This window comes from Nematolebias whitei, chromosome 20 (assembly GCF_014905685.2).
Source record: "Nematolebias whitei isolate Nwh7 chromosome 20, NemWhi1, whole genome shotgun sequence".
In the NCBI taxonomy this organism is placed as follows: domain Eukaryota; kingdom Metazoa; phylum Chordata; class Actinopteri; order Cyprinodontiformes; family Rivulidae; genus Nematolebias; species Nematolebias whitei.
The window spans coordinates 5,729,005-5,742,017 of record NC_056517.1 but is presented as its reverse complement, the minus strand read 5'-3'; the positions used below and the strand labels follow the sequence as shown (position 1 = coordinate 5,742,017).

General features: G+C 38.3%; 1 protein-coding gene across 1 annotated transcript in view; it reads right to left on the bottom strand.

Moving 5' to 3' along the window:
- Positions 1-13,013, bottom strand: part of LOC119426815 (SCO-spondin-like) — a 224,330-nt gene that overhangs the window by 33,616 nt on the left and 177,701 nt on the right. Inside the window, exons 76-81 of the mRNA XM_037694396.1 lie at positions 12,748-12,918; positions 12,379-12,549; positions 7,860-8,015; positions 7,582-7,706; positions 6,340-6,479; positions 6,000-6,046 (exon numbers count right to left, since the gene is read on the bottom strand). Of these exons, the coding sequence (XP_037550324.1) occupies positions 6,000-6,046; positions 6,340-6,479; positions 7,582-7,706; positions 7,860-8,015; positions 12,379-12,549; positions 12,748-12,918 (810 nt within the window). The remainder of the gene's footprint in view (positions 1-5,999; positions 6,047-6,339; positions 6,480-7,581; positions 7,707-7,859; positions 8,016-12,378; positions 12,550-12,747; positions 12,919-13,013) is intronic.

The window sequence follows — 13,013 nt, the reverse complement described above, 5'->3', positions numbered from 1 at the left end:
TGTCATATCTCCGTTCTGCACTGGAGAAGTGGGCGTGGCCCGAAAGTGCTTGCAGATGGCAAAGTGCAGCAGGAGGCAGAGAGCTGAAAGCATGACATGCTCTGCTCTTTTAGAGCATTTAGAGTTTAGAAACATGGTTTACAATATTGCAAGAGTGTGGGAAGGGTTTATAATGCCTTCATATATATAAATACTAAAATAAACTATTATTTCAATTCAATTCAATTCAATAATACTTTATTAATCCCAAAGGGAAATTATTTTGTTGTTGTAACTCGTTATCCTCATTTCATTAAGAGATGTTATAGATGCTGACGCTGTAGACAGGAAGGATCTCTTGTAAAGGTCCATCCCACAGTGGATCCTAAGAAACTGGCTGCAGATGCCGTCCGATCCGTCCACCCAGACTCGGCTGGCCTCTCGATTCCCCTGGACTGTAGGACCGCTTGAATGCTGGGCAGAACTCCTCCCAGAGCGATGGCCACTCCTCCCAGCAGTCTGCCAGCTCCTCATAGCTGCGGACAGTCAACTGTAGGTGCTGAGGGACGATCCTGTCCTTCCACTGTCATGAGCCGTGTTTCCTTGTAGTTCCAGGATCTCAGTGGTCAGGCACTCGAGCACAGCTGGCAGGTAGATGAGAATGCGTCCACAGAACATCCTTTTCAACTCATTTGAGAGTTGGGGCCATAGTTGAGATATTATTTGAGCTTTTGAGATGTTATTCAGCTGCTGTTGTTGTAGAAAACTGCCTTGTTGCCATGGTTACGCATCATAACAAATGTCCAAAACCAAAAAAGTTTCAGTAAAAATCCTTCCGGCTGCACAGCATCTGATACCAGAGGAAACAATCATCCAGAAAAATATGATTTACATCCAGAAAAAGAGGAATTAAAGTTTCCAAAAGCAAAATCTCAGAATGAAAGTAACAGAGCTGCTCCAACATGCAGCCACCTTGAGCGGCGCAATTCTAGAACAATTCTAGAATTTACTACTACTACTTAGACTACTGCATCCCTACTTCACAGTTTTGCACTTATCATGGTGGGGCATGGTCCCTAGCACCCGTGATAAATGAGGGAACATGTATTTTTATCAGATTTTTATGAACAGGAGTGTTTTGGCCTTAAGGTAAATGTTGCAAGGTTTTTGAATAAACTCCAAAAATAATAATACATCAAAATAAATGCTGTTATCTATTATGAAACCTTTCATCTACCTTTCTACTAATGTCAGTTTATTTTTTTATTTTTTTTATGTATTTCTTGTGGGTCTGTTGTGGTTCTTTCAGCTTCAACTCATTCATTTTTAGATAATTTAGCATAACATTTAGTGTGGCAGTAGCTGAGAGTGATTCTCCACTCATTCTGAAGACAAAACAAACGTATGTCCATGTCCGTGGACACTTTTTTGTCCAAGCTCTAAATTACTCAACAATGCAATGTAGGAATGTGAAAATTTTACAGCTATAAACTTCATAGGTCAGCAAGGATTTCTATTGATTTCAAGGTCATGTGGTCAAAGGTCAAGGTCATACATCAAGTTCAAAAGTCACCCTTAGTTTTCAATAGCTCCAATTTGATAACCATTAAACAAAGAAATGTCAAACTTCACAGTTGGACACCATGCTGGTCAACAAAGGTCCCTATTGATTTAAAAATCCATGGTAATGATCGGCTTTTCCTGCTAATGTTTTGCTTCTTTGGACTGTTAGTTAGCTTTCAATTCTGAAGGACTGGTTTGCATGTACAGACTGGCAGGTCTTCAGAGAAGATGCTGTAAAGGAGGCGGAGCTAGACATATATTAATACACATCCTTGGTGCTGGCCAAAATCTTTAACTCATCCCTCACCCTGGCCTGGCAAAAGTTCACATCAATGTGAAGAAGACGAAGGAGATGGTCGTGGACTTCAGACGGAACAAACACACCTACCTCCACCTGAATATAGGAGGATCTGTGGTGGAAGTGGTCTCCAGCTACAGGTACTTGGGTGTACACATGAATTACAACCTCAGCTGGGGTAACAGCACCACCAGCCTGATCAAGAAAGCTCCTCGGAGACTCTACTTCCTCAGGCGGCTGAGACGAGCTGGTCTGGGAAGCTCAGTCCTCACCTCCTTCTACAGGTGTGCAGTGGAGAGCATCCTGTGCTCCAGCATCAACGTGTGTCATGGAGGCTGCACAGCTGCAAAATGAAAAGCTTTGCAGAGAGTGGTGAAGGCTGCACAGAAGTCTGTCAGAGTCAGCCTCCACACCATCACAGACATTTACACCTCTAGATGCAGGAAGAGGGCCACCTGCATCATGAAGGACCCCACTCACCCAGTACACACACTTTTTGCCCCGCTCCCCTCAGGAAGGAGGATGAGGAGCATTAAATGTAGAACCACCAGACTGAGAAAGAGCTTCTACTCTGAAGCTGTTAAGACTCATAAATCCCTAATCATGATTATCACTGTGAAAAAAAATCACTTAATGCCACTTGATTGCTGATATGTGCTGCTGACCATCCATGCTGCTGCTCTCATGTTGCTGTGTTCATTCGTCCTCATCTGCTCCCACAGACTCATGTTCATGCTGCTGTTCAGCGTATTGTTTTTGTACTACTAGTGCTTAGTGTATTCTTAGTTTAGCATATTTCTTAGTTCATAATTTAGATATTACTAATGTTTTTCTTTTACAATTTATACTTTTGTTGGTTGTGTCTTGCACCCTGTGTACACAGCTTCATTCCACCATGTGAATGAAAATAAAGAAACCTTGACCTTGACCTATTTCTGGCTATTGGAGAACATTTCTCTAATTCTGGCTCTTAGCTAGCATTTTTCTTTTTTTTTCCTTACATTTTGCTACTTTAGACTCTAAGCTAGTTCTTTATTGCCTTTTTTGTTAGTATTTTTGGCATGTTTGACTCAGAGCTATGTTTTTCTTGTTATTTGCTAGGGTTTCACTAATAGGTTTATCTAGCTTTCCCCTTCTGTTTGCTGGTGGTTTTCCACTTCTGACTTTAAGCTAGCATTTTCTTGGTGTTTGCTTGCATTTCTATGACAAAGTATTAGGGCCACGCTAAGAAAAAAAATACATTAAAAAATTGCATTACAAAAAAAAGTCATAAAATTACGAGAAAAAGTCGTACGAGAATAAAGTTGAAGATCATGAGAATAAAGTTGTAATATTAAAAGAATAAAGTCAAAATAATATGCAAATAAAATTGTAGTATTATGAGAATAAAATCATAATATTAAGAGAATAAAGTCGTAATATTATCAGAACTCCAGCACGAAAAGATGTCATAACTGCGATAAAATTATGAATGTTGAACATCTTGTTAAGTTATACTTTGGTGTTGATGTTACAAATAAGGAAATACTTAATCTGTTAGCATAATCAGCATCAGATTATTATCAGTGTCAGGACTTTGAAACGATTGTGCAAACTACTATGTCTGTTTCAAAAAAAGAAGCACACGGATTTGGAAGATATTGCTTCTTTTGTGGAACAGGAGCTTCCTGGCCGTGGCCGACTGAAAGGCCATAGGTGGTTACATCCGCATGCCATTCAAAGATGTTTTGTTGTTTCTCAGCAAACACTGAAGACGTTCATCAAGATTTTGGATTCAGTGGGAGTTGAACTTCGGCGAGCATGGCGTCTCCAACATCGGCAGTACAATAGCAGGGCGCCCAACTCACTGTGGCATATGAATTCTTATGAAAAACTGAAAATGTATGACATTGCAATTAATGGCTGGATTAACAGATTTATTCTCATAATATTATAACATTATTATTGTATTATTTTGACTTTATTCTTGTAATATTATAACTTTATTCTCATAATATATTACTTTATTTTGTAATATTATGACTTTATTCTCATAATATATGACTTTATTCTCATAATATTATGACTTTATTCTTGTATTATTTAGACTTTATTCTTGTACAACTTTTCTTGTAACATTATGAATTTATTCTCATAATATTATTACTTTATTCTCGTAATACTATGACGTTATTCTCGTAATAGTATGACTTTCTTCTTGTAATATTATTATTTATTCTCATAATATTATTACTTTATTCTTGTATTATTTTGACTTCATTCTCATAAGACTTTATTCTCATAATATTATGACTTTATTTTCTTAATATTATGACTTTATTCTCTTAATACTACAACTTTATTATCATGATATTATGACTTTATTTTTGTACAACTTTATTCTCGGAATTTTATTGCTTTTTTCTCATAATTTTTTTCTTAGCGTGAGCCTAATACTCCGTTGTACGAAAAAAAATTTTGCTACACTTTTATCTTATCATATTAAATAAGTAGTGACCGTTCAATGATTGAAAATGCACAGCTTATTTTAAGCTTCTTCAGCATTTTTCAGAGAAAAAAAATCAACAATGAGCAAATGTTTTTTGTTTCTTTTGAATGTCTTTTCTAATTTCAGCTTACTTTGGCCCATTTCAGCTTTTATTCTTCTCACTAAAGATTTAAAAGTTTTTTCCACCTCATTTTTGGCAAATTTCAAGGTAATTTTAGCTTTGTTGTGAGCAAATGTTTAGTATCAGACAAAATTCTTAGGTGGAAAAATAAGAGTGAATCAGTTTTTAAAAAGAGAGAGAGAGTGACTGAGCGTGACTCACGCAGATATAAGACAGACCCCACCCCCTCCTTTCTCTTTCTGAGGCTGTCTGTCACAGCAGAGAAAAAGAAAGGAGGGGGCTGGGCAGTGTTGCCAGGTGTACGCTAATTATCGTATTTGTACAACAATTTTGCCCTCTGTACGATGTACAATCATTAATCCCAAAAAAGGCCAAATGTACGATAATTTGACCATTCCATGAATGTGTGGTTGTAATCGGTTGTCATCAGCCTCTCGACACTGTTTGTCCGAGTTTTTTTTGTGAACCCTGAAGGCATCTGTGTCCGCAAACAGATGCACAATTGGCTGAAAATTCCAGCCAATCGTGTTTTTCTAAATGTTACGAGTGACGTGTTCACATTTGTCTCAGAACAACGGCTATGATTGGATGAATAATCCGCTGTGCCCGCCCCATGAGTGAGGAAAAGAAAAAAAAGAAAAGAAAAAGAAGCAGAGCCGGTCTGGAAGCAGACCTATCCAACTATAGTGTATCAATCAATTTGTTATTCTGGTTATGACGGGTGTACGATAATTTCCCTCAAAATACAATAATTTTATGTCTCTAGTACGATAATCCTACATTTCTCACCTGGCAACACTGGGGCTGGGAGTGGGTGGCTGTCTTTCCCCATTGCCAATCATGTGTTGTTTACAATCTTATGTTAAAAACCTGCAAAAGAGTGAGTCTGCAAAAGTCGAACTCTGAAGTATCGAGGGATTAATGTACTTCTTTCTAAATATGTCCACTCATCTATGCTCTTTCAGTATCTTTCTATTATGATATATTCATCCAGGATATTTTTTTGTGTGTGTGTTTATTTTTTGGGGGGCAGAAAAAGCGGTGGGAAAATTTTCTTATAAAAAATTATTTATTCAAGGACTTTTCCACATGTCCACTCAGGTGGACAGCATAGGTTTAGAGATACAGTACGTATTTTACAAACAAAATACTGCATGTTATAATGTGAACATATTTTGAAATAGTTTGACACTGCTCAACTAATGCATAAAAACCATACATATGCAAGAAAATGCCTTTTAAATAGCTGTCCACTGCAGTGACCATTATGCATGAAAGGGCTAGTTTAGTTTAGTAGAGACCAGACTGAGATGGTTTGGACATGTCCAGAGGAGGGACAGTGGGTGTATTGGTAGAAGGATGTTAGAAATGCAGCTGCCAGGAAAAAAGACAAAGAGGAAGACCAAAGAGGAAAGAGGATGCTATAGGTATTTGGAGTGAGGACAGAGGATGCAGAAAACAGAGATGGAGGAAGATGACTCGCTGTGGCGACCTCTGAAGAGGGACAAGCTGAAAGAAGAAGAAGAATGAACATGTTCTAGTTGACTTACCTTGACACTCTCTCGTATCACAGTGCAAAGTCCCATCATGACAAAGGCTTAAGAAGGAAAAACAAAACAAAAATAAGTTTAGCTGAATCAGAAAACTGTGACAACAAATAACAGACAAAATGGCATAACAGGTAAAGCAGATGCAGTAGAAGACATGTCAGATGCAGCACAAGTACAAACACAAATCTGACTAGTGGAACTTTGTACAGCAGCTATACTCTATTATTTGAAGTGTGTGACACAACTGCTAGTGATTTTCAGAATTAAACAGGAAACCAAAATAACCTGTCTGACATAGGACGGTTGATTTTTTAATTTATTTCAACAACTAGGTCCTAACCAAGTACTGCAGTCTACAGTCACTGTGGTCCCTTGAGGAAGAATGACAGGTGTTGGTGGTTCTCCAGAAGCCTGGTGCTGCAGGTAGACACATCCACATTCATGGAGAGGAACACAGCTGCCGTTCTGCTGCAGCAAACCCTGGGAAGAGAAATGCACGAGTCATGAAAAAGAACTTGCAAAGATCATAATGTCATTTTTACATCTTAGCTGAATTTATATAGAGCACATTTATATGGTAAGATTACGGAGATATTATAAAGGTGCAGCTGATTTAGTTTGTTTTATTATGCACATTTTTATTAACTGTTTATTAGAATATTCCTCAATACATTTTTTAAAATTTGGCTGAGCTTTTATTCATCAGAGTGGATTACTAAAACAAGATGATTTATTTTATTTTATTTTAATGATTGCAAAATACTTGTTATGACAAGAAGCAAAACTTGTATACAAAAGTTGTGAATATACCATTTACTTGCCTCTTATCCATAATATGTTAATTATATTCAGTTTTCTGATAAAAACAGTATTTAATAAAGCAGCCTTGAGCATACAGTCAAAAACAAATAACCAGTGTCAAAGATTACGTACACTGCCGCCTGTACTTATACTGTCCTGGCTTTGGAAGCAGTCGACAGGTTAGTGACAACATCTGAGTTAATTAGAGGCACACCTGTGGATGCAGTTTAAGGTACACCTCAAACTAACTGCTTTGTTCTGTGTGACATTATGGGAAATAAATAAAAAATCTGCAATGACATCAGGAAGAGAATTCTCAACCTCCACATCTCTGGTTCATCCTGTTATACAATTATCATAAATCTGAAAGGGCCATGTTCATGTGTTCAAACAATTAAATGCAAACAAACATCACGGGAATGTCCTGCCATCAAACTGCTTAGAAAGAACTAGAAATACGAAAAATGTTTTACAAAGTAATTTAAAAAAAAATCTAAAAAATATTCCCTTTCTCTCATTATTTATCCATTTATAAAATGAAAATATTTGGGGAAATCTTAACTGACGTCACGTTAATCCGATTTAGTCTGATTTAATGTTGGAGGATAAATGGTTGCCTTCCAATACAAGGTGTGTAAGTATTTGGTTTGACTTTGTACTTTAGTATTATTGTACTGAGCGAAACGGTTTGATCACAATAAACATAAAAACACGTACTGTCATACTTCTGGGAAAATAGCTAGAATTAAAAAATAAAGTTGACTGATTTAATCTTGCTTACCTCGGGGCAATAACAGCCAGGTGTACACTCCCTGGCACCCAAACACAAATCACCACTTCCAGTGAGGGCACAGTGCTTTTCACAGGGAGCACCACATGCCACGTAAGCAAACGGGGATTCACAGGCTACATGTGGAAAAAACATGTTGATCAATAGTGCTCTTTTGGTGACATCACTATGCAGAAAAAAAAACAGTTATGAATGCAATCACTCAAAAAAAAAATTAATCAATACCAAGCAATACTTGTTGGACATGTGTACAAGATTTTTTATGTCACCTTCACACTGACGGAGACTGCAGGCTCGGCTATGTGTTTCTACAGGCGTGCACTGCTGACCCCTGGTGGCGGAGGTGAGAGCTACACGATAGCGCTGCTGCCTCTGAGACTCACATGAGCACTGAGACCAAACACTCCATGTAGACATAGGACAACCTGTACAAGAAGGCAGTTTATTCAACCAGGTGTTCTTGACTTTAGACACACACTTATTCTAGTTTTATAGTTCACTTTAAAGCATCAGATGAACAAATGTGACCCTGCAGTTTTGTTGCTGGTGCGTCTGTTCCGTATTTATGTTAGCAAGATGCATGAATTCAGTCAACAACATTCAGTTATCCTTTGTCAAAATGAATATAATGTTTACAGGTATTAAAAACATAAACGATAAAACTACAATCTAATTCTTGAATGTCTAATTGAAGATCTATTTATCTGCTGTTAATTGTCTCCAATTGGTCTACGAGACACAAGAAAGAGTAGACGACCGTACCTAAAACAAGTTGTAGTGTATATACTGTATGTGTGTGTGTGTGTTGCAGGAGTGAGTGAGTAAAATAAGGGCAATGATTTTCTCCACTCTACTACACTTTTTTTTATTTGCAGTCATTTAATTTTATGCTTATGTTTCATAAATGTTTTAATGTTAAATGGTTATTGTTGCACCGGGGTCTGAGAGAAATGTAATTTCAATCCTGTGTATGTCCTGTACATATTGCAGCTTTTGACAATAAAGTGACTTTGACTTGAAAATTGGGAGCACCAAGTGAAATTACTAACCAATAATAAATGAATACACTTAATGGATATTCAGCCACTAAATTCACTCTTGAATATCAGACAACATTTGACGTTACAGGCAATTCTAATCAATGTTTTAGCAAATAAGGAGGAACCTTAATTTGCCTTTTATAATACAAAATAACTAATCAAAATAAAAAGCATCAACAATAAACTAAACTGAACAACACAAATGATAAAGGACATTAATTTGGGGAATAACTATTTTTTTTAAATTACAGTAATTATCCATCCATCCATCCATCCATCCATCCATCCATCCATTTAAACAAACTTTAGTTTGTTCATCCCCTCCATGGGATGAACAAACTAAAGTTTGTTTAAACTTTTAAACGTGCTGCTGATCAACCTCTGCTGAAAAAAAAACCCCACTAACCTTGACCCCTCAGTGGTGTCCAACTTTAGACCTTTCCCAAGACTCCCGTTTGTCTCAAAACTATTGGTGAAAATAGTTGAGTCCCAGTTGAAATGTTTCTTGGAGGATCACGCTATTTTAGAATTGTTTCAGTCCAGCTTCAAAACTCTCCACAGCACTGAGACTGCTTTATTGAAGGTCTTTAATGACATCTTCCTACCCACATATGCAGGTGATTTCTGTGCTCCTAGTCTTACTGGACCTTACATCTGCTTTTGACACCATCGACCATGAGATCCTCATTTCTAGGCTGGATCAGTGGGTGGGCATCACAGGGTCAGCCCTCAAATGGTTTAGATCCTACCTCTCTGACAGAACCTTTTCTGTCAACATTAAAGATGTTATCCAAAAAAGTTCAATGGTCCTCTGGACATTCAAAAAAACAAAAAACAAAACAAAGCAAAACAATGAAGAAACGTTGCGTCTCTCATCCAAGAGACTTCCTCAGTCTGAGGTGCTGTATTCAGCTCAGTCTCTTAAATAGCACCTTCTCAGTGGATCAACCAGTTTGATGCTGACAAACAAAGCCAGCTCTTCACATGGTCAAGAAGATTTTAGTTCAAAATTGGCAGCTCCTTGGTGGGGGGTACCGCAGGGGTCCATCCTCGGTCCTCTTCTCTTTTCTTTATACTTGCTGCCACTAGGTGCTATTTTCCATAAACATAACATGCCCTTTCATTTCTACGCCGATGACTGTCAAATTTACTTCCCTCTGAAGCACACTGGTGCACATTCTATTCAATTCTATTTCTTGACTGCCTGGCTGATATCAGGGACTGGATGGCTTTAAATTTCTTGCGTTTTGTTGAGAATAAGATTGAAGTCATGTTGTTTCCTCCTAATGGCACAATCAAGAAGCACAATATCGACCTCTCCTCTCTGGCCCCGTTAGAGAAACAAAGAGTCAATAATCTGGGAGTGACAATGGACCCTTCCATGAAACTTAACAGTCATGTAAACATGATTGTTAAATCCTGTTTTTTTTTATCTAAAAAAATTAAGTATGGTCCTCTGGACATTCAAAAAAACAAAACAAAGCAAAACAAACAAACAAAAAAAACTGTAGAAACGTTTCGTCTTTCATCCGAAAGACTTCTTCAGTCTGAGGTGCTGCATTCAGCTCAGTCTTCTAAATAGCACCTTCTCAGAACTTTTTTAGATTTGTCTACCTGGATTATTGCGCATGCATCAGGATATTTTGAACCTGGTTTTTTTAAGTTGAGGTGAGTGTCTAAACTGAAGCCCATACTGTCCAAAATTAATCTTGAGACAGTACTACATGCGTTCATAACATCCAGGCTCGATTACAGCAATGCACTCCTGTTTGGAATCAGTCAGACCTCCACTGCAAGTTTACAACTGGTTCATAATACTGCAGCCAGATTGTTAACCAGTACAGGCAAAAGAGAGCACATTACACCAGTTTTGGCCTCCATGCTCAGACTCCCAGTTCACTTTCTAATTCAGTTTAAAATATCCCTGTATGTTTTTAAATTTCTGAACAGTTCTGCCCCCTCTTATCTCGCTGATCTGCTGCAGTCATATGTCCCACAGTGCTCTCTGAGGTCAGCAGACCAGATGCTGTTATTGGTTCCAGGAACCCGTCTTAAGCTCAGAGGTGACGGGGCTTTCTCTGTTGCAGGTCCAAAACTGTGTAATGAGTTACCACTGCATGTCAGGCAGGCTCCCTCTCTCACTGTTTTTAAGTCTCATTTAAAAACCCACTTTTATTCCATGGCTTTTGACAGTGTGGTTAGTTTTTAACCTGTTTGTGGTATGGTATGGTATGGTATGGTACGGTATGGTATGGTATGGTATGGTATGGTATGGTATGGTAAAGAATAATTAACCAGTCTAAGTTTAATGCTCATTGATCTAATGCAGACTTAATTATTTGAGCAGGAATTATTTTGGCTTTTATACGCACAATAAATAAGCCAAAGTTTATCTATTTGATAAGCTGTTTACTTTGGAATTTGGTAAGAAATGTTCTAACAAAGTTGAGTCAGGTCCTCTGGATGGATTCTTCTTTGTTGAAACGGGGTTTTTTTTGTTTTTTTATCCAAAAGACTTCTTCAGTCTGAGGAGCTGCAACAAAACTCAGTCTTATAAGCAGCACATTCTCATGGTGGATCAACAAGTATGTTGGTAGCATCCATAACTAGCTGTTCACATTCAAAATGAGAACCATAACCCTAATGACCAACAGTTAGTGCCCTTTGTTTCTCCTGGAACCCAGACCAGTGGTCATTCCGTAAGTTGTGAGAGCTTCACTTTCAGCTTCAGTTTCTCTTCACAAAGATGCTTCCTTTACTCCTTTCTCAAACCAGCGTTCAAGGATGTGAACATCTTCCTCCCTAAAAGAGTGACCGCTGGCCTGGAGATGAGTGTAGACCGCAGAGTCCTGGCCTGATGATGTTGCTCTTCTGTGCTGGACCATCCTTTTGGCAAGTGGCTGTTTAGTTTACCCGATGTAAGACTGATCACCCTCCTGACACTGAACAACATACACGATATTACTCTGTTTGTGCCGGGGGACTGGATCTTTGGGATGAACCAGTCTTTGCCGTAATGTATTTTGGGGTTTAAAAGCCACTGGGACGTTATGTTTAGAAAATAAACATCTCAGTTTCTCTGATACTCCCTCAACATACGGAATGACCACTGGTCTGGGTTCCTTCTTTTCACCTGATGGCTGACTGGAGATTTGTTTGGGTAATGTTTCAACAAAGAAGAATCCATCCAGATGACCTGACTTCACCTTATTAGATTAGAGGTAAACAATTATCTGAATGTTAGTTCAGGCAACTTTCCTTCTCCAAATCTTAGTTGGCGGCAGTTTGTAGCTGTAATGAACTGGTCCCTGTGGTCCAGAGGAGTGGTTTTAGGGGCTTATTTGCCAAGCTTCCAATGTTTTAATTTCTCAATGAAATGCGGTATCTCAGAGAGTGTGCATGCATAAGTATACCCCTTGGCTTCATCTCTTGTTTCAGATGGTAAAAATATTCACTAATTTGCACCATCACAAACTAAGCAAGTTGTTACAATAAATTTGTAAAAAAAAAAAAACAACAACTTCATTTTAAAGAATGTATAGCTCTTATGGAACGTTTTTTGGTCTCGGCCGGTAAGAGCCATGTCAGACAGTTCTGAATAGTCTGGATTGGCTTGCGTTCAAGCCAAGTTGTGGTCAGAATTGGACCTCACTAAACATTGATTTGAAACAAATTTTAAGCAAAACTGAATTTCTTACATAGCCTTAGTCGTGTTTTCTTTTAAATGTAAAGTCAGGGATAGATGTACCTGGGCAGGGTTGTTTGTAGCACAGTTGGGTCTCTTCACTAACTCTCTCAGCCTCCGGGGAGCATGAAGTTTCACCTCTGTCTTCACACACACACACCCTGTGTCGTAACATCGACCCTGCACCACAGCTCTGGGAGCATGGTGACCATGGCGACCAGGGGCAAAGGTCATCTGTAGACAAAAAATAAAATTAGTATGAGCCTACGTAAACAGTGTGTTTCTATGTGAAAGTGACTTTTATTTTAATTATCAAACATTTTAAAAAAAGTATATAAACCCATGAAAGGTTAAGTGAAGTAGATTATCTCTGTTTGCTAATATATCTGGCAGACAGTAAACAATTAGATTTTAAAGATGATGCATACACACCCAAACAGGGAGGGGTCTGACAGTATTGGGTTTCTCTCTCTGGTCCAGTGCAGTGAGACCCATTGTTTCTCGGCGGTGGGTTGATGCAGGCACGAGTCCGAACATGTGTGCCCTGACCACATGTCACAGAGCAGTCAGACCACACAGACCATGGTGTCCAGTCACCATCCACTGGAAAAAAAACAAAAAAAAACAAGCAGCATTTTTTCATTTGACACCTTAAGTATATCGGACACATACTAGTCAAAGTATGACACACAATGCCT